Raw genomic sequence first — 27063 nt, 5'->3', positions numbered from 1 at the left:
GGAAACAACCCCCGCTCATTCTTCCCTCCAACCCGCCCACCCACACAGTTACACCAGACCTCTCACCCCGGGACTCGCAGAGATTCACAGACTCAGTGGTCCGGCGGAGCCAATATCCAGATTGTTTCTACAGAAAAGAAAAACAATGGCTCCAAAAAAAATGAAACGAGAACTTCACTGCATGTTTTCCTTGCAAACTAGTCTCTGTTTGCTCTGGTTACGCCATCCAGCTGTGCACGGATTTGTCCGAGCAATTATGCTGATCGTTTATCACTTTTCCTGCCAGAACTTCTCCTACATCTACAATGGCCTCTGGTGATGGGCTCACGTTCCACATAGAGGTGAAACTGGATTTATTGATCTTCTCAGGTTAACCCAGTCAATTTCGCACACTGGTGGTGGTTCTCATATCCGAAAGCGCGATGTATTAGTTTGCACTTTAATTAAAGCTACAGATAGTGATCGCACTGAATACTTAAGGCATTGGAGCCAATGGATCAATAAATTGTCAATAAAATGTGATAAGATCTTGGGGAAACAAAATAGACACGTGTTTAAAGTTCTATTGCGTACTAAAAACACCCGTTTCTAGTAGTTGGACTGAATGACGGGCTAATATACTGAAGAACAGGATTAGGTAAAAGTCCAGTTCCGCTGTCACAGGTCCGCCTACTGTGAATCAAAGTTCAAAATTTACTGAAGAAAGTCGCTGTCTAACATGCGGGATTACGACGAAGTTACCGCTTTCCTAGGAGACTGGGGGCCACATCAGAAACTCATCTTCGCCCTTTTGAGTCTGAGTGTCATTCCGAATGGTTTCACCGGATTAAGCATAATTTTCGTCGGAGATGTCCCAGAACATCGCTGCTTAATTCCCGAGAATCTCAACCTCAGCGAAGCATGGAGGAACAGGACGATCCCTCTCCAGGGTCCCGAACAACAGCGCAGCAAGTGCACTCGGTACCGGCTGGACGTGATACTGAACCTTTCGCAGACATTCCCCGACCCAGATTTCCTCAACATGTCTGAGATCGAACAGGAGCCGTGTCTGGATGGATGGGAGTACAGTAAGGAGCAGTACATCTCCACTATCGTCAGCGAGGTATGTGGTGTTACCTGCAGCAGTGAAATATTGTGATACGTTCAGATGTCTCAATACATGGGTAATTCTGTATTTTACCGAGCAGCACGATAACGTGGCTCGACGGCCGTTGTCTGTATGAGTCTGTACGTTCTCCCGGTGATATCCCCAAAAGACGTACCGGTTGGATTACTAAATTGTGGGTCTGCAATGTTAGCGGCGGACGCGTGGCGACATTTGCGGCAGCCCAACACAATCCTCACTGATTTGATTTTATTATGTGTTTCGCTGTAATTATGATAAATCCCACGCATAACGAAGCATGTTTTCATTTAACTGACGGTCAATGAGTTGAGATGTTGACTGTTTCTATGCCATAGACGAGCCCGACCTGCTGAGTACTGTATTTCAAGTTTTTTGTTTAGATTTCCAGCACTTGTCGTTTAGTTTTTAATTATCCCGAAGCATTTGTTATTTGTCACGTACCCCGTGACCGGGTTACCGAGCCAGCAGAAATGGAATACACGTTGGAGTCTGGTATTACTGTAACTAATAGTTGTTCATTAGTAAACTAAGTAACACAGTACTATAAAATGCAAATATATGAAACAGGTTAGCAATGATTTATACAGAAGTGAGGAAATAGGAATCAAAACCGAGCTCTTTCAAAGTCTAGGGGTAAATGAATAGTCTTACAATGGTGCAGAGTTCAGTTCAGTTCAGTTCAGTTTAGGTCAAGGTAGTTGCTGGTGTACCGTTGAGGGGGGGAGGGAGGGAGGGAGAGGGAGAGAGAGAATGCTGTTGCCGCCAAATCTTCGGTTATCTTCCTGTCCTCTATGGTCACTGACTGTGACCCCGTATGACCGTTCTTCAGTGGTAGACTTGTCACCCAGGTAAGGGTGGACACACAAACAAGCCCCCACCCGTCACACCTTCACACACTGTGGGCCTCTGATCGATTCCTTCGATACCACCTCTCCGCTACCCCCCTCCCCGCTAACCCCACCCCTCCCCCTCCCTTCTGAATCCCTGGCAGTTACTTCGGCACTAGTCTTCATCTGTAATCTTCATCTATTACCTTCACCTGCAACCTTGCCTGCGTCCTCACCTGTGTCGCAGTCAAGGTCAACCACCACACCAAGATAAGGAACTATCTATTGTTGAGTCTGGAACTGTCTCTTTGTGTCCCCGTGTTTAGTGTCCATGTCAAAGAAGATTCCCAGCCCTAAGTACTGTTCCCAAGGAGGGGTCCTGGCTCAGTGTTCTGTGTGCCTGTGCTCAAGTCCAAGGCTAAGTCTGGGCTTTGTGTCCTCATCCAGTTCTGGTGCCTCACCCAGCCCGGTGTTGGAGATTCCTCATCCTGTGCTGGACTCCCTCATCCAGTCCAAGCCTAGTCCTAGAACCTTGTCCAGTCCCAGTCAAGGCTTCGTATTCCCAGTTCAATCTAGAGTCTAATCTGTTCCTAGTCCCAAGTCTGCACCTGGATCTGGGTTCCAAGCCCTAGTCAAGACCCACGTTCTGGGTCCCTGTCCAGTCTCTGGCTCAGAGTCCTAGTCCAGGCTCCTAGTTCATCGTCCAGGTCCCGCTTTCCTAGTCTGAGTCCTAGCCCAGGCCCGGTGTCCTTGTATCGCCCAGGGCCTGTGTCCATGTCCAGCATCTTTTCCCCCTGACTTCCCTTACTTTCTCGATAATCCTAGTACCTCTGCCTTGCATTTGGGTCCGCTATTAACGCCCCCCCCCCTTGCAACATTTCTACTCAGCAACTTATTGAAATTCCAGCTTTGAACTTGGTTTAAAATTGTGGGAGATTTTATATGAAAGCAAAACTTCATAGCCCACTATTTTTCTAAGCTCCATGCACCTATCCAGGAGTCTCTTAAAAAACCCTATTGTATCTGCTTCCACCGCCGTAGCTGGCAGCCCATTCCATGCACTCACCATTCTCTGCGGGTTTTTTTAAAACTTACCCCTGACATCTCCTCTGTAGCTAGTTCCAAGCACCTTAAAGCTGTGCCGTTTCGTGTTAGCCATTTCAGCCCTGGGAGAAAAAGCCTCTGACTATGCTCATGATCAGAGTTCCTCTGAGCTTCTCCTTATGTCTAAAGAGCATGGCTGATGTGCCTTAAGGCTATTTTCCAGACTCGTCTTTAATTCCCTTAAAACCCATAGATCTAGCACTCAATCTAGATCTTCAATAAGATCTCACACAGAAGGATAGTCAGCAATGTTACAGGACACAGAACTGGGAGTAAAGAACACAGAATGCAGAAAGGTAGAAACCCATAGATCTAGCTTTCCGTGACCGCAGTGACTGAGCCTTCCAGGGTAGAAATGCCATCCACTGACCTCCCCTTTGATGGAAGAAATTTCTTCCTGTACCCCCATTTTGAAATGAGCTACTTTTGAAACTGTGTACCTTGGTCCTTAACTTTTAGCCATGAAAGCATCTTCTTTGCTTGTCAATCATATATCAGTGAAATTGCCCTTCATTCTTCTGAACCCAAGAGAATATACTTCCTATTTGCTCAGTAACTCATGCTACATTTCCCTGGATCTAGCCGAATGAGTCTCAGCTATATTCTTTCTACAGTAATTACATCCTTTCTTAGATAAAGTGACCAGAATTTCACATTGGCCATGATATTTTGATTTACCAAGGTCTTAAATAATTCTATTACTATAAAAGCCTACACATTATTTTTGTCTTCTAAGCCCTTGTTACATTTGTATGTTGGCTTTTAGTGCCTTATGTACAGGCACAGCTAAGTTCCTTTAAGCATCAATGTGACTCAATCTCTCACCATTTGACAAGTATTCCACTCACTTTCAATTGTGTTATCAAATCACCTGATCTCATATCTTTACAATTTCCATCAGCCATGTTCATTCCCATTATTCTGCTCAGTCTATACTCCTCGGAAACCTTTCTACATTCTCCTGTGTTCTTTACTCCCAGTTCTCTGTCCTGTAACATTGCTGACTATCCTTCTGTGTGAGATCTTATGGAATGTTTTTGAAAAATCCAGATACTCCATATCCACTGATTCCCTTTTATCTACCCTACTCATCACATTTTCAAAGAACTCTCTGCAGACTAGTCTATCATACGGTTGCCTTAAAATTCCAGCCATCCAGCTTCACTCCTCTCCTCTGATACTGCCTGTGTGGAATTTGCACATTCTCTGTATGCTTCATCAAGAAAACTAGTTCTTCCCATATTATAACAATATGGCCTCAGTTAGTTATCAAATTGCACTTTCATATTGTAGGTGAATAACAAGAAAATGAAAGTGAAGTTGTGCATGTAGGAGAGTATAGGTGACAGGGAATGGGGGATTGAGGTTGATAGGAGTCAGGCTGTGGAGCCTCCTATTGCCACAGTGTTCAGTGATGACCCAGGTGCAGAGGGAGAGATACAGAAGTGGAATGAACAGTTTGCACGAGCCAACAATCAACTCCACTTCACTGATTAAAGTCTCTATTAATTGCTGATTAAAGTGTAAAGAATAATTGACACATCGAGCCGAATGCAGAAGGCGAGCGAGGGTTCAGTGCTGACTGACAGCCTTTTAATCACTGATGATAAGGATCATTTGCCAGAGAAGGAGTCTGTGCAGTGGCCCGTCGCTGTGTGGAGGCTCAGTGTGGCTGGAGGGTAGGCCTTCGCATCCGAGTGGCGTCTCTCATTCTCTCAGTGTTGTTGGAGGTTCTCTATTTCTGGATTGGACTGTGAATTGTGGACTTTTTCAGTCTTCTGGTTTTTTATATTCTGTGTTTTTGCCCATTCTTTCTCGTTGTTTTTTTGTGCAAGGGAAGGGTTTGGGGAGTAGATGTTCTTGTTGCATTTTCTTTGTGTTTTTTTTTTAGCAAGGCTAGGGGATTTGGGGTGGTTGATGATCAAGCTACCATTCTTTTTTGAGTGAGGTGAGGAGGTTTGATGTTTCTTTTTGAACGGCTTCCATGGTTTTCTTTGTTTCGTGGCTATCTGGAGAAGACGAACCTCAGTTTCACACTGCATACATACTTTGATAATAAATGAACTTTTGAGCCTTTGCACTTTTTGAATCTTCAAACCAAGTTTTGGTAAAAGGTCTTCATATTGATAGGTACTAGATAGCAGAGACATGATTGGTAGAAAAGCTTTTTTCGGTGCTGTATGGTTCTGACTTAGATTTCCAGAATATCCATTAGGGTGCATTAAAGGTTATTGCAGTTCTATGTTTTTAAATACTTATTTACATTAGCCTGCTGAAGTTTCAGTTCACTACCCCGCAGACAGTCAACTTTATTCTGAGACTCATTGTCACACGGCTCTGGTTGTCTCATGAAATGGGTCCGGTCCGGTCGCTTCATCAAATGCAAGGAGACTGTACAGAACAAAAGGATAATGATAAATATTAGGCCAACAGGGCCACTAACTAAAACTCTCAACTAAAAGCTAGCACCATTACAGCGGCTCAGAAATGGTAACTTAGTACTAAATTTATACCATTCCTTTAGGACATTGATCTAAACCTAAATAGTGGTATTAATCGTTTTTACTAGACTGTGTATGAAGGTAAGCAGGGAGTGTTACTGCTGTTGTGCTTCAGACAAGACTTGACAACACTGAAGTAAAGGAAGGGAGTTAAATACAACTACCATGAAACCCTAATTGGCTAGAATGTACATTCTCATGAGCGTGATTGTCGCCCTTTTCATTTGCCCTTTGAGGGCAGCCAGACTCTGTGGCAGAATTCATGGATGTGAGGTCTATGTCATTAGATTAAAGACATAGATTTAGGGAATATCTTAGAGTCGTAGAGCACTGCAGTATAGGAAAAGGCGTTTTGGCGCACCTAGTCCATGCAGAACTCTTATTCTGCCTAATCCCATCAGCCTACAGCTGAACCTTTGCCATCCGTACCCCTCCCAATAGTCATAGAGCACCAAAAGATAAGAAGGAATTTAGAGAAGAAAGGATTTTGGAAGGGATTGATAGTGGGAGACAGGAATTTCATGAGTCAGGGATCCTGACATTTATAAACACAAGAAGTTCAGCAGATGCTGCAAGTCATAGCACATATAAAATGCTGAAGTAACTCAGCAGGTTAGGCAACATCTATGGATAGAAATGAATAGTTAATATTACAATCTGAGTCCCTTTGAAAATCATTGACAGTTAATTTCTCTCCATTGATGTATCTGTTTGGTTAACCAGAGATATTATTTGTTTATTATAAAATGACAAGTTCTGATACAACTAAAAGCTTGCCAGGCTATTTTAAAGGGCAGTCAACAACACAATGTGCATAGAGTCATATGCAGGCCAGACGAGAAAACGACTGGGAAGTTATTCTTTGAAGGAAAATTATGATCCGGGTGGATATTTAGTACCAATCTTGTAGAAGTGTGTAAATCATTATTGACTCAAGCTGTGAATTGAATTTAAATTCTATAGCTATCCTGGTAATATTTGAACTCATGTTTCAGGATTGTTAGTCCAGCCTTCTAAATTATAATTGTAATAATTTAACCATTTTGCCACTATTTCCATTTTAATATTCATAGGACCTTGTAGTTCCTTTAGCTACATTGATATAGAATTTTACTGTTGCAGGTCTCTGCTCATCTGATGTCTTCTATCTATTCCACAGCAAGCTTAGCCAGGATAGAAACTTATATTAAAATCTTCTATGCTGCTACCATTTTAGATAGGATAACCAAATGCAGATAAGGTGCTTTCTGTCTTTGAGGATACTTTGTTATAACAAGACTTCTGTAGCAATGGTAACATCTAACTTGAGGTAGGTGGATGGCTCTGAATTTCCAGCAGTAGGTCAAGTTTTGCACAAATGATGCGGAGTATTGTCAGCTGTTTGCTAATTCGGAGCTCTGGGCATTGTTGCATCCAGTTAGTGCCAGCAACAAATCCAGCCCAGTCTTCTGGTCTACCTGGATATAATCCTACAAGACAAAAGGTTTGACACTCTTGTCAATCAAAGTAATCAGCATAAATCCAAAAGCAAGGTAAATAGATGGAAGAGAGAGAAATGGAAGAATATGCACTTGCTTCTGGATGAAAATATAGAGTGGAAGGAAGCTCAGGAGTAGTATTGACCAACTGTAATAAGCTTTTTCTATATTTCAGTAAATATCCTTATTCTGATCAGTGAATGAATACAAGATTGAAGAATTTCAGTGTCTTTTAATATGACAAGAGAGTTGTAATAAATAGCATGATTTTTATAACATTTTAATTTAGTTTTTAAAATCTTCATATTGTATTTTTGTAAGGCAGAAACTCAGGAGTATTACTGAAACATCTTACAATATTTCCCATGCAAAATGCTGGGTTAAGACACTAATCTTAGTTAAACCAAATCTTACACCTCATTAGTTACATTATCTGCAATATTTCACATATCCATATCCGTATGATTGCCACTGAATAATAATTGCCATTGAGATTAGGCTGATGTCAAAGCTGGTTTGGTGACTGAACTGAATAGTGCCCACAATGGCCTAAAACCATAAACAGTATTTAGACTTTCTGATGTCTTTTTGCATTTCAGTGGGATTTGGTGTGTAACAATAACTGGAAAGAACCATTCGCTACATCAGTGTTCTACATGGGAGTGTTAGTAGGTTCCTTTACTTCTGGAATATTATCAGACAGGTGAGCTGTTTCCTTTATTTATTTCACATAGTCTATTTCTGTTATAAAAAAACTGACTGTAAAATATTTATATTAAGGAAATTCAAATGTATGAAGTTATACTCCTGTATTAACTCACATATTAGTCAGCTATCATGTTATATGATATCAATGGTCCTGAGTCCACTTCTATCAATTCTGCACTGAGTCTCTATGAGAGCCAGAACTGCAGGAACTCTGGATATTTCATTCAAATCTTGAAAGTTCAAAGTAAGTTTACCATAAAGTATATATGCTATCACATCATACCTTGAGATTAATTTTCTTGCAGGAATTCACAGAAAAACAGAAATGCAATAGAATTTTATGAAGAATGATACATAAACAAAAATAGACTGCTAAATACACAATGTGCAAAAGAAAACAAACTGTGCTAAAAAAAACTGAAAACATGAGTTGTAAAGAGCCCTTGAAAGTGAATCTGTAGATCATAGAACCAATTCAGAGTAATGGGGAATGAAGCTATCCCCACTAATTTCAGGAACCTGATGGCTCTATAGTAACAATAATTCCTGAACCAGGTTGTATAGGACCAGATGATTCTGTACCTCCTGCCTGATGGAAGTTATGAGAAGAGGGCATGGCTTGGATGGTGTTATTGATTATCCTATATCTAGCCTTATTTCTTCTTCTATTTCCATATTTTCTTCTGTGGCTGCACTACACAAGATGAGGATATGCTGTGGGTCGTTCTTGCAGAAACGTGGCTCCAGGACAACATTCATGCACCATCAATCTACAGGCCATGACACTCAGGGACTTGGGCTATATTCTTATGTGACTGTATGTGACTGCTGGTACTGTATTTTGGACCTTGGCCCCAAATGAATGCTGTTTCATTTGGCTGTATACATCTGTATGTTTGAATGACTATTAAACTTGAAGTTTTATTTGAGCTGGGTATGTTTAAACCTTCATAGAGCCACCTTGGAGCCAGTGAGTATTTTGTCCTGAGTTTATTTTTAGCCTTTTCATTATCTCATAACAATGTACCAGGACCAACATGGCTTTTCACTGACCTCATCAGAACCTTTGAGTCCATTACTCAAGGAGGGACAGGAAGAACAGAAGGAACACCTCCAAATTGTGCTGCCCACCAAAATATATTTTCATCTTACCTTTGCTCCACCAAACCTTGATATTAAATAACAGAACTATTTTCACTGAAATCTGTCAAGGAAGGCAACACTATGGTCCCAGAACATTTCTCAACCTGCTGCAATTCTACGTATCACCTCTGACAAGCTTTTCAGTCGAACTTTTTTTATATATTATTATTTATTTATTAAATTTTAGAAATTACAAAGAATAAATGTGATGATAAAATAGTAAGAAAAATAATATTAACCCTCCCCCCTCCCCCCCTTAACCCTTATCTAAAGAAAGAAAAAAAAGGAAAGAAGAGAATTATTGCCTGGATATTGGAGGATCCCCACATGCTCCATGGTGTTCAAAATAATTTTGATATTTATTTTTACTTTCCCCCATTACTTTATAATTTTATCTTCAAAGGACCTATGTATTTAATCCTATCTTTTGTAAGTATGGGAACCAAATTTTCAAAAATATATCATATTCATTTCTTAGAGTGTATGTAATTTTTTCAAGTGGAATACAACTATGTATTTCATTATTCCAACGATCCATAGTTAAATATACATCAGATTTCCAAGTAACTGCGATAACTTTTTTGGCTACTGCCAATGCAATTTTTATAAATTTTTTCTGATACTTATTCAATTTAAGTTTCGGTATTGTCCCTTCAATGTCTCCTAATAAAAATAATAGTGGACTATGTGGGAGTTGTACTCCAGTAATTCGTTCCAATAAAAGTCTTAAATTTATCCAAAATGGTTGAATTTTAAAACAAGACCAAGTAGAATGTAAAAAAGTACCAATTTCTTGACTACATCGAAAACATTGGTCAGACATATTTGAATTTAATCTATTTATTTTCTGTGGTGTTATATATAATTGATGTAAAAAATTATATTGTATTAATCTAAGTCGAACATTTATTGTATTTCTCATACTATCAGAACATAATCTTGACCAGTTTTTTCCATCAATTTTAACATTCAAATCAGATTCCCATTTTTGTCTTGATTTATTAATTCCTGATTTAATTGTCTGTTTTTGAATCAAATTATACATACAAGATGTAAATTTTTTAATTTTTCCTTTCTGAATTAATATTTCTATTTCACTAGGTTTTGGTATCAACATTGTTTGACCCAGCTTTTCTCGTAAATAACCTTTTAATTGAAAATAACAGAAAAGAGTGTTATTTGATATTTTATATTTATTTTTTAATTGATCAAACGACATCAATATACATCCTTCAAAACAATCACCTATATATTTAATCCCCTTTTGGAACCAATTATGTAAAAGTTTATTTTCCATTGTAAAAGGAATAAGCCTATTTTGAATTAAAGTTCTTTTTGCTAATAAAGATTTCTTTATCTCATCGTCTATATTTACCTTATTCCATAAATCAATCAAGTGTCTTAATATAGGAAATTCTTTTTTTTCCCGTATCCATTTGGATTCCCATTTAGATATAAAATCTTCTGGTATGTTTTCTCCTATCTTAATCTAGTTCTATTCTAATCCATGCCGGTTTTACTTCATCAAAAAAAGACACAATAAATCTAAGTTGATTTGCTTTATAATAATTCTTAAAATTTGGAAGTTGTAACTCTCCTAAATCAAATTTACATGTCAATTTTTCCAATGATATTCTTGACATCTTTCCTTTCCAAAGAAATTTCCTTACATATTTATTCAGTTCTTGAAAAAACTTCTGAGGTAATTGTATTGGTAAAGTTTGAAATAAATATTGCAATCTAGGAAATATATTCATTTTTACAGCATTAACTCTACCTATTAATGTTATTGGTAACATCATCCATTTATCAAGATCCTCTTTTATTTTTTTTAATAATGGCAAACAATTTTGTTTATATAAATTTTTTACATCATTATCAACTCTAATACCTAAATATCTTATCCCATTTATTGATCATCGAAATCGGGTTACTAATCGACATTGATTATAATTTCCTTTGGTAAGGGGTAAACTTTCACTTTTATCCCAATTTACTTTATACCCTGATACTTTCCCATATTCTTCCAATCTAAAAGATAATCTTTGCAAAGATTGCAATGGGTTTGTTAAATAAATCAAAACATCATCAGCAAATAAATTAATCTTATATTCTTCTTGATTAACTCTAAAGCCCCCAATGTCTGAATCTGTTCTAATTAATTCAGCTAATGGTTCTATTGCCAATACAAATAAAGCAGGTGATAATGGGCAGCCTTGTCTAGTTGACCTCGTTAAGCAAAATGGTGTTGAAATCTGACCATTTGTAACTACTTTAGTTTGAGGATTACCGTAGATGTCGGATTATAAGCCGCTACTTTTTTCCCACATTTTGAACAGCTTTGAACACTGCGGCTTTTACTACCGTGCGGCTAATGCATGATTTTTTTTCATGCCGCCAAAAACATTTTGCCTCGTAACAGTAGACCAATAAAATTGATGAGTAGTTCACAGCGGTCCAATGAAATTGTACGATAAATCAAGCGCACTTTCACAATTAAATTATTGTAAATCAGTCATTTGTACTCACCCTCATCAACATGGAAAACACTCGAAGAAAAGCATTGTGCTGCCTTTATGGCAGTTATTTAGTTTATAATATTTTCGCTTAGTAATTCATTTGTTAGTATTTTCTAGTTAAATTTAGAAGTACTACATCCCGGGATACTATGACGTCACATCCGGTTTCACCGCGTCTTGTGGGAAATACCGGTTTGCGATAAACGGGAAGGTGGGGGCATTAGACCCGAGCGAGAACACTGCTTTTAAGTTAAAGGCGATCAATAACTTTTCCTGGTAGGCTGCAGTATATATTTTTTTACCAGTCGTTAGGAGATATTGGAATGTATACGCAACGTAATTTGTGTGTTACTGATACGTATGTATATTTAAAAGTAGCCGTGTTACAGGCACGGTTCGAAAAAAAGCATTTGCAATATGTATTTGTTTATGTTACCATACGGATTTAATTAAAAGTTAAAAAATCCTCACGTGTAATATCTTTCTGTGTAAATATCTCATATTACAACGTGGGACACCTGCGGCCTAAAATCCGGTGCGGCCTAAAATCCGCTGCGGCTTGTACAAGTACAAAATTGATTTTCTTTCTAAAATTAGAGCCAGCGGCTTTTAATCAGGTGCGCTCTGTAGTGCGAAATCTATGGTAATTCTTAAAGTTTTAATCCATTGTATAAAAGATTTTCTTAACTCATATTTTTCCAATACTTTAAATAGCTTTTCAGTAGAACTGAGCTAAAAAGAATAAATTATGGTCCAGAATCAAGCTTACCAAAACCTTGCTGACAGAACTGCAGTCTGCAGATAATGCTTGATGAGCATCTTCAATGCTTATGAGAATATATCTTATCAGACAATATCCATAATACCATTTCCCATCTTGTCCCTGCTACACTTTGTGGCCCTCCAACACCAAAGATTCATGGTGACAATTTGGAACAAATATCCTATATCTTGGGAGACATATCTCGACAAAGACAGACCACTGATATAGGTGCTTTTGATTGAGGAAAACTGAGAAATCCCTGCCCAAAAACTTGTTCCAAGTGATGAAGGAGCGTTTGCAATGGTATTGGGAACCTCATCATGAGCATACAGAAGATATGCATTATGAAGCAGAAGAGATTGGAGAAATTTACCGACTACACACCCATCTGATCAATCTGTGGAAGAGCCGACAATTCCCACGTTGACTTCATCAGCAACCTCAGAACACAGAAAACCAAAGAAAAGTGGAAGTAGGTTATCCTCCATCCAAATGGGCTGCTCAAAATAAAAAATTTTCATTCTTTGCCTGAATTAATCAGAAGCAAAAGAGTATTTAGGCATGATTTACAATAGGTTTAACTATATGTGCAGATTTATATATATTTTTGTCAGTAAATATGCAGTGCTGTAAAGAACTGTTTATTCTATTTTCCAGGTTTGGGAGGAAAATTGTTTTGTTTGGGACAATGGCAGTACAAGTTATATTCAATATTTTTATCGCATTCTCACCAAACTTGGAAATCTTCTGTCTAATTAATTTCTTCAGAGGTATAGGTGAGAATGCAAATTATATGGTCGCCTTTGTTCTAGGTGAGTTTCTACGCTATTCAGTCTATCTTTTTCTAAATTTAATGATTCTGTTACTCTTGGCATGAATTTCAGTAACTAGAAAATGGGAACAAGCTCAAATTCTACCATTTATTTTGCTAGAGATCTATCAAGTTCAGAGCCAAATTTGTCTATTTTGAGGAGATCTCTTGTCAAATTTCTAATTTCTGGAGATTGTTGTTCCTGTTAACTTCATCTGTCCTTGTAAGACAAAGTCACCACCTCTGGAACCTGTTTAGTAAATCTTCACTTCACTCCCTCTTTGGCAACTACATCCTTTATTGGACAAGGAGGCCAAAGTTATGTGCAATATACAAGTATGGCTTCACCAAAGCCTACTACAATTGTATTAAGACTTGCAAACTCTTGAATTAAATTTGTTGTAATAATAACTATAATACCAATTGCCTTTTCAGTTGTTTTCTGCTCCTGGTTGTTGACCTTCAGCAAATGTAAATGTATCTGCAGATCCATTTGATCAACAGCAGTATTTAATTTATCACCATTTTTCAATATTATCCTTTTCCACTATGTGCACCAAAGTAGATCACCTCATATTTTTCCACATTGTATTCCATTTGCCATGTTCTCATCCACTAATTCAACGTGTCCACATCCTAATGAAGCTGCTTTGCATCTTTCTTCGTACTTGTAATCCTACCTTCTCTAGTATTGATGATGAACTTGCAAACTTTACATTACATCTGCAGCTTGTTACCACCCAAACTGGACCTGCTACAATTTGCCTACCGACACAACCGATCGACAGATGATGCAATAGCCACTGCTCTACATACCGTCCTTACACATTGGGAGAAGAAGGATGCTTATGTGAGAATGCTGTTCTTGGACCACAGTCCAGCATTCAGCACCATAATTCCATCCAGGCTTGACAGAAAGCTAAGAGATCTTTGTTTTGACCCTGCCTTGTGCAGCTGGATCCTGGACTTCCTGTCAGATTGCCGGCAGGTGGTAAGAGTGTGCTCCCTTACCTCCACACCTCTGACTCTCAACACAGGAGCCCCTCAGGGCTGTGTACTAAATCCTTTCCTTTACTCCCTGTAATTGCATGACTGTGTCGCCACCCACAGCTCTAATCTGCTAATTAAATCTGCCAACAATACTACATCGATTGGCCTAATCTCAAACAAGAATGAGGTGGCCCATAGGGAAGATGTCATCTCTCTGACAAAGTGGTGTCAAGAAAACAATCTCTCCCTCAATGTCACAAAAACAAAAGAGCTGGATGTGGATTACAGCAGGATTGCAGACGGGCTAATCCCTATTGACATCTATTGATCTGGTGTTGAAAGGGTAAACAGCTTTAAATTCCTTGGCATTTACATCACAGAGGACCTCACCTGGTCGGTACACACCAGCTGTGTAGTGAAAAAGACACAACAGCGCCTCTTTCACCTCAGACAGTTGAGAAAGTTTGGTATGGGCCCCCAAATCCTAAGAAGCTTCTGCAGGGGCACAACTGAGAGCATCCTGACTGGCTGCATCACTGCCTGGTATGGGAACTGTACTTCCCTCAATCGTAGAGAGTGGTGCGGACAGCCAAGCCAGTTCCAGCTGCTACCATCCAGGAAATGGTACCACAGCATAAAAGCCAGTACCAACAGGCTCCAGGACATCTTCTTCCACCAGGCTATCAGACTGATTAATTCATGCTGATACAATTGTATTTCTGTTATATTGACTGTCCTGTTCTACATACTATTTATTATAAATTACTCTAAATTGCACATTTAGATGGAGACATAGCAAAAGGATTTTTACTCCTCATGTATGTGAAGGATGCAAGAAATAAAGTCAATTCAATTCAATAGTTCTCTCAGCTGAGTCACAGATGTGAAAGAAATGAGGCTTCGATCAGGATTAAGCCTTGTTCAGTCAGACTAAGGGGAGGAACTTGGAAAGAAGGAATGCAGCAAATACAAAGATAAAGAAGGCTTTATATGGGTGGAAATATGCACACACTTCAATCTTCTGTCCAGGGATGAATATTCAAATGAACATAGAAAATAGAATGAGATGGGTGACTTCAATATTCCTAATATTGATTGGCATCCCCTTAGTACAAGAGGTTTAGTTGGGGCAGAATTTGTTTGTGTCCAGAAAGGATTCCTGACACAGTATGTAGACAAACTGGTTAGAGGAGAGACCACAATGATCTGATACTAGGTAATAAAGTAGGTCAGGTGTCAGATCAAACACGAGGAAATCTGAAGATGCTGGAAATTCAAACAACACACACAAAATGCTGGTGGAACACAGCAGTCCTGACGAAGGGTCTCGGCCCAAAACGTTGACAGCGCTTCTCCATATAAATGCTGCCTGGCCTGCTGTGTTCCACCAGCATTTAATGTGTGCAGGTGTCAGATCTCTTGGTGGGTGAGCATTTCAGAGACCGGGACCACAACTCACTGACCTTTGCCATAATCTTGGCCAGGAATGGGAGCAGATGATATGGAGAAAGTATTTAATTGGAGGAAGCAGAATTATGATGCTATTTGGCAGAAACTTGGGAATATAAATTGGAAACTGGTATACTCAGAAGAAAACAACAGCAAAGTGGATGTGCAGTCACTGTAAATGCACCATTTTTCTATCAATCATTTGCCTGTCCAAGAGGCTCTTAAATACCCCTAATGTTTTAACCTCCACCACCATCCCTGGCAAGTCATTCCAGGCACTCACAACCCTCAGTGTAAAAAAACTTACCCCTGATGTCTCCCCTAAACTTCCCTCACTTAATTTTGTACATATGCCCTCTGGTGTGTGCTATTGGTGCCCTCGGAAACAGGTACTGACTATCTGCCCTATCTATGCCTCTCATAATCTTGTAGACCTCTACCAAGTCCCCTCTCATTCTTCTACGCTCCAAAGAGAAAAGTCCCAGCTCTGCTGACCTTGCTTCATATGACTTGTTCTTCAAACCAGGCAACATCCTGGTAAATCTCCTCTGCACCCTCTCCATAGCTTCCACATCCTTCCTATAATGAGGTGACCAGAATTGAACACAATACTCTAAGTGCGGTCTCACCGGAGATTTGTAGAGTTGCAACATGACCTCTCTACTCTTGAACCCAATCCCCCTGTTAATGAAGCCTAGCATCCCATAGGCTTTCTTAACTACCCTATCAACCTACACAGCGATCTTGAGGGATGTATGGATTTGAACCCCATGGTCCCTTTGTTCATCCACACTCTTAAGTAACTGACCATTAATCCTGTACTCAGTCTTCTGGTTCATCCTTCCGAAATGCATCATCTCACACTTATCCGGATTGAACTCCATCTGCCATTTTTCTGCCCAACTCTGCAGCCTGTCTATATCCTCTTGTAACCTTCAGCAACCTACAGCTCCATCCACAACTCCTCCAATCATCGTGTCATCCGCAAACTTACTCACCCATCCTTCCGCCTCTACATCCAAGTCATTTATAAAACTCACAAATAGCAGGAGTCCCAGGACAGATCCCTATGGCACTCCACTAGTCACTGACCTCCAGGCAGCATACTTTCCTTCCACAACTGCCCTCTGCTTTCTTTCTTTAAGCCAATTTTTTATCCAAAGAGGTTCCACTAATCCCATGCCTCATGACTTTCTGGATGAGTCTCTCGTGAGGGACCTTGTCAAATGCCCTCACGAGAGACATTTGTCCATGTAGACCACATCCACTGCCCTACCCGCATCAATTTCTTTTGTTACCTCTTCAAAAAACTCAATCAGGCTCATGAGGCATGATCTCACTTCACAAAGCCACGTTGACTATCCATGAGTAGACTGTACTTCTCCAAATGCTCGTAAATCCTTTCCAGTAGTTTGAAGACCACCGACGTAAGACTCACCGGTCTATAGTTCCCTGGTTTCTCCCTATTACCTTTTTTAAACAAGGAAACTACATTTGCCATTCTCCAGTCCTCCGGCACTTCCCCTGCAGCCAAAGAGGATTCAAAGATCATAGCTAATGCTCCAGCGATCTCTTCTCTCAATTCCCACAACAACCTGGGGTGTATCATCTCCGGCCCTAGGGATTTATCAATCTTGTTGTTTTTAAGAAGAGCCAGCGCTTCTTCCTTAATCTCCACATTGTCCAGCACACAGGCCTGCTCTATTTTGACCTCACCCTGATCAAGATCCTTTTCACTTGTGAATACTGAAGCAAAGTATTCATTTAGGACCTCCCAACCTCCTCCGCCTCCAGGCACATGTTGTCCTCTTTATCCTTTAGCGGTCCCACTATCGTTTTCGTCATCCTCCTATTCTTCACATACGCATAGAATGCCTTGGGGTTCTCCTTAATCCTACACGCCAAGGCCTTCTCATGCTCCCTTCGAGCTCTCCTAAGTCCTTTCTTTAGCTCCTTCCTGTCTACCCTATATTTCTCATGAGCCCCTTCTACTTCCTACTTCCTTTTTCCTCTTGACGAGTTGCCTCACGTGTTTTGTCAGCCACGGTTCCCTTTTCCTACAATTTTTTCTTTGCCTCAATGGGACAAACCTATCCTGAACCCAGCTCAAGTGGCCCCTAAACTTCTCCCACATTCCTTCTGTGCTTTCCCCTTTGAACATCTGTTTCCAATTTACTCTCGCTAGATCCTGCCTCATCCCTTCAAAGTTAGCACTTCCCCACTTAAGCACTTTACCATTTCATCTGATTTTATCCCTTTCCATAGCTATGCTGAAGCTAAGGGAGTTGTGGTCACTCTCACCAAAATGCTCCCCCACCAAGAGGTCTGTCACCTGACCAGGTTCGTTACCCAGAACTCGATCCAGTATAGCCTCTCGTCTCGTCGGCCGGTCCACATACTGGAATCCTTCCTGAACACACCTGAAAAATTCAACCCCATCTATCTCCCTTGCACTCAGGAGGTGCCAGTCAGTATGAGGGAAGTTGAAATCACCCATAACGACTACCCTGTATTTTGTGCACCATTCTAAAATCTGCCTACTTATCTGCCCTGTGTCCCGAGGGCAATTTGGGGGCCTATAGACTACTCCCAGCACAGTGATTGATCCTTTCCTATTTCTGACTTCCACCCAGACCGACTCAGTGGAGATTCCCTCTGCAGCATCCTCCCTTTCTATAGCCGTGACCAGCAATGCCACCCCCTCCCCTTTTCTACCCTCCCATGCTATTCCTTTTAAAACACCTGAACCACGGGACCTGCATCATCCAATCCTGCCCTTCCTCCATCCAAGTTTCAGTAATGGCCACAACATCATAGTTCCATGTACTAATCCATGCTCTAAGTTCATCCTCCTTGTGTCTAATACTCCTAGCATTGAAATAGACACATTTCAACCCCTTTTACTAGCTACAATTATGTTTCAACCCCTGCCTGTCCTTCCTCATCAACTCAGAACTCTTAGCATCATGCCCTTGTCCTTCTACCTTAACCCCTGCACTCACATTCTGATTGCCACCCCACTGCTAAACTAGTTTAAACCCTACAGCTCTATCAGACCTGCCCGCCGGGATATTGGTCCCCCTGGGATTCAAGTGCAACCCGTCCTTTTTGTACAGGTCACACCGCCCCAAAAGAGCTCCCAATGATCCAGAAATCTGAATCCCTGCCTCCTGCTTCATTCCCTCAGCCAAGCATTTATCCCCCACCTCATTCTATTCCTATTCTCACTGTCGCGTGGCACAGGCAGTAATTCCGAGATTACTACATTTCAGATCCTGCTTTTCAACTTCTTTCCTAACTCCCTGTAGTCTTCTTTCAGGACCTCTTCCCTTTTCCTACCTATGTCATTGGTACCAATATGTACCACGACCTCTGGCTGTTCTCCCTCCCACCACAGGATATCTTGGACGCGATCAGAAACATCCCGGACCCTGGCACCTGGGAGGCAAACTACCATCCGAGTTTCTTTCCTGCGTCCTCACAATCACCTGTCTGACCCCCTGACTATAGAGTCCCCTATTACTAATGCCTTCGTCTTCCTTTCTCTACCCTTTTGTGCCACAGGGACAGACTCTGTGCCAGAGGCACGGCCACTGTCGGATCCCCCAGGTAGACTGTCCGCCCCCGACTGTACTCAAACAGGAGTACTTATTGTCAAGGGGTACAGCTACAGGGGTACTCTCTAGTACCTGACTCTTCCCCTTCCCTCTCCTGACTGTGACCCATTTCTCTGTCCCCCGTGGCCCCAGAGTGACCACCTGCCTGCAACTCCTCACTATTACCTCCTCACTCTCCCTGACTAGACGAAGGTCATCGAGCTGCATCTCCAGTTCCCTAAATTGGTCCCTTAGGAGTTGCATCTCGATGCACCGGGCGCAGATGTAGCCATCCGGGACAACGCTCCCAATGCATTATATTATATTATATGCCTTCTCTTTGACTTCTATGTTGGTTTTGACTTTTTCTTCTTAGCATAACTACTAATCATCCTTCCCAAATACAGGATGTTCTAGCCATAGAGCTGATTATTGACTATAGGGGAAAGAAACTGAAGGCCCATGAGATAGTGCTCTTTAGAAGATCGGAGCTGGAGGAGGTCATTAACTTTAAATTCCTTAGAGTTCAAAGGATCTGTCCTGGGACTAGCATGTAAATGCCGTTACAATGAAAGCACAACAGCACCTTTACTTTCTGAGAAGTTTGCCCAGATTCAGTCTGTCATCTAAACTTTTGATAAACCTCTATAGGTGCACAGTGAAGAGTATACTGACAGGCTTCATCGCGGCCTGGTATGGAAACACCAATGCCCAAGAATGGGAAATCCTACAAAAAGTGGTGGATGCAGCCCAGTCTATTACAGGAAAATCCCTCTCCACCATGGAGCACAACAACAAGGAGAACCCACACCATCCAGAATTTCATCTTTGTCCCTCTTTTTGCCACATTTTTATTGGTGTTAGTCTCCTCTTTTAAATCTTTGCCTCATTTTAATAATATTACCACCTCACTCGCTGTCAGTATTCCTTGGTTCTGTCTGCATCTCCTCTTCTTTGATTCCAAGGGATACAAACTTGCATCCATCAAGATGCTCTTCATTGAATACAGCTCAGCATTGACACTTGTCATCACCATGAAACTCATCAGCAAGATCCCAGATCTTAGCCTCAGTCCCTCCCTGTGCTACTGGATTCTCAATTTGGTCTGGTTGAATGACAATTAAAGTTGAACTTGAACTAGAACTATCTTACAGGCAGAGCCCAGTCTGTAAGATTGGCAACAACATATCCTCCATTCTCACCATTAGCACAGGTACACCACTGGGCTCTGCTCACTTTATACCTACAGTGCCTATAAAAAGTATTCACCACCACACCCCCCCCCCCCCCACCCCCGGAAGTTCTTGTGTTTTATTGTTTTACAACATTTAATCAGAATAGATCTACACTGATCAACAGAAAAAGACTTCCATGTCAAAGTGAAAACAGATCTCTACAAAGTGATCTGAATTGAGATCACTGTCGGTCAGGGTCAACCATGTTGTGTCACAGCTGTCCAGATGTGCAAGCCAGGGCAGTAAGATATTGAGAAAAAGCTCCTCCTCTCCACGCATCTGATGGACCCAACGGAACAGCATAGACCGATACAGTAACCTGCCTTTGCCCCTTCTCCTGTCTGAAGAAACAGTTCTGCTGGGCTTAGTAGCTAAACCACACATGAAGGCCAGGAGCTGGACTTGGTTGTCAGTGGTTATTTGAGGCACATGCCATTAAGAGCATAAAAACCTTAAGGAATTAATTACAAATATGAAACACAAAATATCCGAGTGCACAAGTATTCACCCCCTTCAGGTCAGTATTTAGTAGTTGCATCTTTAGCAGCAATTACAGCCTTGAGTCTGTCAGCTTTGCACATCTGGACACTGCAATTTTGCCCCATTCTTCTTTACAGAACTACTCAAGCTCTGTCAGATTGCATGGGGATCGTGAGTTAACAGTCCTTTTCAAGTTCAGCAACAGATTCTCAATTACATTTGTAGATTGAGGTCTGGATTCTGACTTGGACACTCCAGGACATTAACTTTGTTGCTATTAGTTATTCCTGTGTAGCTTTGGCTTTATACTTGGGGTCATTGTCTTGCTGGAAAACAAAATCTTCTTCCAAGTTGCAGTTCTCTTGCAAATTGCATCAGGTTTTCCTCCAGGGATTCCCTTGTATTTTGCTGTATTCATTTTACCCTCTATCTTCAGTATCTTTCCAGGGCCTGCCACAGTGAAGCATCCCCCCAGCATGATGCAACCTCCACCATGCTTCACAGTAGGGATGGTGTGTTTTGATGATGTGTGGTGTTTGGCTTATGCCAAACATAACATTTAGTCCGATGGCTGAAAAGCTCAATTTTGGTTTTGTCATACCATAGAACCTTCTTTCAGCTGACTTCAGATTCTCCCACATGCCTTCTGGCAATCTCTAGCTGAGATTCCATGTGAGTTTTTTTTTCAACAGTAGCTTTCTCTTTTTGTCATTCTCCCATAAATCCGTAACTGGTGAGGCACCTGGGCGACAGTTGTTGTATGCACAGTCTCTTCCATCTCAGCCATTGAAGCTAGTAACTCTCCAAAGTTGTCGTAGATCTCTTGAGGGCCTCCCTCACTGCACCTCTTCTTGTCCAGTCACTCAGTTTTTGAGGATGGCCTGCTCAATGCAGATTTGCAGCTGTGCCATATTTTTCCATTTCTTGATGATAGACTTAACTTTACTGTGGTATCTTCGGTATCCATCTCCTGACTTCTGCTTTTCAATAACCTTTTCGCAGAGTTGCTTGGAGTGTTCTTTTATCTCCATGGTGTAGTTTTTGCCAGGATACTGACTCAACAGCAATTGGACCTTTCAATACTGGTTTATTTTTACTACACTCAATTGAAACGCCTTCTTAACTGTACATGGAGATTTCCATTTAAGTAATTATGTGACTTCTAGAACCAATTGGTGCTTCCAGTGAGATTTGGTATGTCACATTAAAGGGATGTTTACTCATGCAATCAATTATTTTGTATTTTATATTTGCAATTGATTTAGATCACTTTGTAGAGATCTGTTTTCACTTTGACACAAGTCTTTTTTCTGTTGATTAGTGTCAAAAAAAAAGCCAAATTAAATCCACTGAGATTCTATGTTGTAAAACAATAAAACATGGAAACTTCCAAGGAGGTGAATACTTTTTTATACACACTATATGATTGTGTGGCTCAGTTTAGCTCCAAAACTATTTAAGTTTGCTGAACCACAGTGAAGGAGGTGGATATAATAGGGTCTTTTAAGAAATTCTCAGATAGATACATGCAGCTTAGAAAAATGCAGGGCTATGTAGTAGGGTAATTCTAGGCATTTTTCACAGTAGGTTACCTGGTCAGCACAACATTGTAGGTGAAAGGGCCTGTAATGTGCATTAGATTTCTATGTTCTATTGATGTTCTAAGATCACATCACTGTCAATGTTTCAGAGTGACATTCAATCAACGTAAGCTCACGGTACACTGAACCTGGTTGTATTCTTCTTGCAGGATCTGAACTTCTTACGGATTCCATGCGGATTACCTACTCTACATTTGGAGTTGGTGTCTTTTTTGCCTTGGGCTATATGTTCCTGCCCTTTGTTGCATATTTCATAAGAGAATGGCAGACTCTAATAGTGACCCTGGCTCTCTGCTGTTTGTTGTACATTCCTTTGTGGTGGTATGTAAACATTTCAATTTTAAACACATTTAATCAACAGGATAGATAGATAGATAGATAGATACTTTATTCATCCCCATTGGGAAATTCAACTTTTTTCCAATGTCCCATACACTTGTTGTAGCAAAACTAATTACATACAATACTTAACTCAGTAAAAAAAAAATCATATATTGATCATATGATCATATATTGCTGGATGTCTCTAACCAATGAGGCTGGGTCTGAAAGTAACTTCAGCTGTGCAATAACATCACCTTGATTATGCCAAGTACCCACAATATTGAATCAATCTTTGCATCTGGGTTAGTTGGATTCCTCCCAAATTCAAATTTCTTTACAGATCCTTACAACTTTATCACATTTATAAGATGTGCTATTTGACACTTACCCTAAATTGAGATGTTGTGACTTCACCTTTCCCAGTGTCAAAGCTATTCTGGCTTCTACACCCAGTAGCAATTATGTCATAATTATTAGCAAATAAGATTGATGGAAAAGCAAAAAAGAAAACCTACCGATTCTGAATTTTTAATTCATATATTTGTTTATCCATTTGTGGATTGCATCCTTAATGTGAATATAGAGAATGGATTGCTGCTGTTGACAGAATAGTGCTTCACTGCAATATCATTGTCAAAGTAACCTCACTTTGAACATTGTGTATGACTTCAGCACAGCATTAGAATGGTGTACTAAACTCATACCTATTATCCTCCTTACTGCTCGTGTGGAGCTTGTTTTTTTGCTATATTCATGCTCTGTTTTTCTTCTTCTGCATAGATAGGTAAATTTGCCACTGTAAATTGCTCCTAATATATTAGTAAATGATAGATTCATAGGAGAGTCAATGGGAATATGGCAAGGATAGGATATAGGATAATTAGTGGGGAATGGATGGCTTTATGGATCAGCATGGACTTGAGGGGCCAAATGGCTTCTGACCATGTTGCAAGAAAATATGGGAGAGGGACAAAATTCCTTCTTTTATTGAGGAAGCTTCACCACATACAATAGGTATTTGGCTTAGTGAAAGGGGAAAGTGGCTACCTTTATTTAGACCTGAAGTATTGGCTGCATGGCTAAAATGCGGAGAGCATCACTAAATTGAATGACGTATTATTTGAAATGTTGCCTAATGAAAATATGTTTGAACTTCTACAAATAGATTGAGATCTAAACCCAGGAATTAGATTTATTTGGAGTATGCTGAGCTTTATTTGCTATTATGGATCAGGTGAATTTCTAATCACATTTTTCTAGTCCCTATATGTATGTGACACAATATATCCCTGGCCAGCTTTCCAATATAACATAATCTGGAAAAACACATTCTACTCTCTTTGACAGTTAGCTCAATGGGATGAATTTTCAAGACAAAAGATTATATATTTATGCTACTATGTAGTGCCTTTTAGGTATTAATTTAATGGCAATATTACTCTGACGTGGGTATTTTTCACTCTGGTGTTGTTGCTGAAAGATTTCCATTAATGTTTTTCACCAGTGGTTCTTTTGCAGTATAACTTTTCAAAAGTTAAAATCCACATGAAAACCACACATCTCATAATCTTTTGTCATTTCTGAGCCTGCTAATAAATTTGAATACAATTTCATGATTAATGTATTTATTTATTGACATACAAATAAATAAATTACACGCCACCCAGCAATCCCTCAATTTAATGCTAGCCTAACCATGGGACAATTTATAATGTCCAATTAGCCTACCAACTGGCACTTCTTTGGAATATGGGAGGAAACCAGAGCACCCGGAGGAAATCCATGCAGTCAGGGGGAGAACGTATCAGCTCCTTCCAGACAGTGGCAGGATATTTATTATTAAGGAGTATATTAATAGTAAATACTCAAGTCCTTTTGGCCTTCATTAGTCATGTTATAAAATAACTCATTTAATTCTAGGTTTATTCCAGAATCTCCACGCTGGCTACTGTCTAAAGGAAAGGTAGAGGAGGCTGAATCAGTAATTCGACACATAGCAAAGAAAAATGGTGTCACTCCACCACCGAAGATTTTCAGTGAACTTGAGGTATTGCGACAATAGTATCTTTTTGTTTCTCTGTGGTTCTTCAGTCCTTTCAATATAGAGCAACATGCTTCTCTCAGTTATTTAAATTTCTATTCCATTCAAAATGTGTTTACTCCTTGATCTGGTTTGATTCTACAGATACCACTCCCTTAGCATTTTTCTCACACATGCTCAGATAATGTGTGTTCACCTGACTACTTGACCATTAATAATTTCACAGGCAAGTCTAAATTGACTTTGCCCATAAGCAAATCAATATACATTTGCAGCTGGGGCTTCAATGCATAAAATAAAACATAAATATTCTGACAAACATGCAGCTGTACATATTAACTGCACAAATCAAAAGATCAATATGAATTGTATGTTATGACACTCTTTGGATAAAATTATTTCTGGATCATTTTTATAATTAATGGGAATTTAGGGATGTCCTTTAGCTTGTACCATCACTTCGTAAGAAGTATACTGTATTACAATAACTCTCTGATCTTTGGCTAGGTCAATTCTCCATTCCCTCTCCAAATCATGCAGCCTTCTCCTCGGCCTTATCTTATGAACCACTATTTTAGTGGAAATGAACTCCATGGTTTGTAATAGCAAGGGAATGAAAACGATCAGCTTTTGCGTTGCTATTTCAATGTCGCTATTTCAAAATAGTGGAACTACTATGAAATCTTCAAAAAAGACAACCAATGGTAACAAGTGGAGTCTCCTGCTGAAACAGTCATTTTATTAAAAAAATGTCCTGTTCTACAAAACCTTTAACTAAGTTTAAAAGCACCATTTGCACAGTTCATACAATTAAACATTTAGATTTTGTATTTGTCTAGAACCTTATTGAAACTTAAATCAGGAGAATTTTCAGCTCATTTTACAAAGCCAGAGGAATCATTGTGTTCAAATTCATTTTCCACTAGGCAGGAATTGCTGGTGATTTGAGAATAGGAATGATTCTTACTTCTGGAAAGTGGTGAAAAATGCTTGCAATGTTTCTGGAAATCCACATAAAAAGTCACAAGGCAAATTGTGAATAATCAGTCTTCTGGATCATTCACATGATCCAAGAGATGTGGAAAATAATACAGACATTTTTTTGCTAAGATAATGCAATTTTGATTCTCCGCTTTTCTTCCAGCTTGAATACATAAAGAATAATGAAGTAAAATCTGTTCCATTTACTCAGTTGTTAAAAACCTGTAATATCCGAGCCATCACAATCATTAACGTTCTGGTCTGGTAAGTATTCAAATCAAGAAATCTACAGAGATATACACATTGAGAGCCATTGAGAAACTGCAGATGCAGGGTTTTCATGCAGTTACTGGCCTTGATGGGATGTGTTGTCAAAGTGGCCAGCCTGATTAAAGGTTGTGTATTGTGTGACTAGTGCATACTAAAGCCTCTGCTGGAGGCAAGGAATGTTCAATGTGGTGACTGGTGTGCCAAACATGTCAGCTACTTGGTTCTAGTTGGTGTTAAATTGTGAGAATGCGCTGGAGTTGCACTGGTCTGCGCAAATGGAGAGAATTCTGCCACACTTCTCATGTGCGCCATGTGGATATTGGAAAGCCATTGAGATTTTGGGAAATGAATCGCTCACCACAGAACATCATGAATCTGACCTGCTCTTTGACAACAACATTTGTATAGGTGGTGCAGATGAGTTTATGGCTTCTAATGACCTCCATGATGTTCAGTAGTAATGGTATTGAATGTCAATGACAGGTAATTAAGCACAATCTTGTTGAAGGCAGTCTCATTGTCCGGCACTTTGGAGGTAGAAAGTACGTATCGGACCATGTCTGAATGTTTTCTGGCTCTTGCTACCTGCTGGCCTAAGTTGTTTCATTTGCTGAGGAATTGAAAGTGAAACTGAACATTGAGCAATCATAAGTAGACATTCACATTTCTGATTTTTACAATGAAGATGGTTAGCCAATGACACTCCCTTGAGGAAATTATACCACATTATCCTGGGACTGGAATGATTGACCACCAGCAGTCACAGCAAAATTCCCTTGAGCCAGGTAAGTTTTCAGTCAGGAGATTAATTCTGTAAATTTTGGTTTAGCCAGTGGCTAATGATATAACAGTTTCATCCTGGCTTGTAAATTTAAACCTCAACTCTAGAATTTGTCTCTGATCTGTGGCATTCATTACCAAGGCTTTGAGGTCTGTAGTTGAATGGTTCAAATGGAGATCAACCTGATCAACAGTGAGCAGGTTATTGACAAATAGGTGACACTTGATAGGTGCTTATATCTCAGTGACCATGTTTCTCAAGGATTTCATCTCTTTTAACATGTATTCACAATGGTTAATGCTTGTCTCTGGTAAATGCACGATTTCAAGCTGCCA

The 27063-nt window shown here is 40.0% G+C and overlaps 1 protein-coding gene across 4 annotated transcripts in view; it reads left to right on the top strand.

Moving 5' to 3' along the window:
- The first annotated feature begins 671 nt into the window (after positions 1-671).
- Positions 672-27063, top strand: part of LOC140739168 (organic cation/carnitine transporter 2-like) — a 62516-nt gene continuing 36124 nt past the window's right edge. For 2 of the 4 annotated variants that reach the window (XM_073067201.1, XM_073067202.1), the window contains exons 1-6: positions 672-1102; positions 7636-7739; positions 12827-12981; positions 22481-22652; positions 24576-24702; positions 25841-25941. In XM_073067201.1, the coding sequence (XP_072923302.1) occupies positions 719-1102; positions 7636-7739; positions 12827-12981; positions 22481-22652; positions 24576-24702; positions 25841-25941 (1043 nt within the window). In that variant the 5' untranslated portion in view covers positions 672-718. The remainder of the gene's footprint in view (positions 1103-7635; positions 7740-12826; positions 12982-22480; positions 22653-24575; positions 24703-25840; positions 25942-27063) is intronic. The other 2 variants (XM_073067199.1, XM_073067198.1) reach the window with 1 other exon arrangement.

The sequence above is a fragment of the Hemitrygon akajei genome, chromosome 15 (genome assembly GCF_048418815.1).
Source record: "Hemitrygon akajei chromosome 15, sHemAka1.3, whole genome shotgun sequence".
Classification (NCBI taxonomy): Eukaryota; Metazoa; Chordata; class Chondrichthyes; order Myliobatiformes; family Dasyatidae; genus Hemitrygon; species Hemitrygon akajei.
This window is presented reverse-complemented; position numbering and strand designations above follow the sequence as displayed.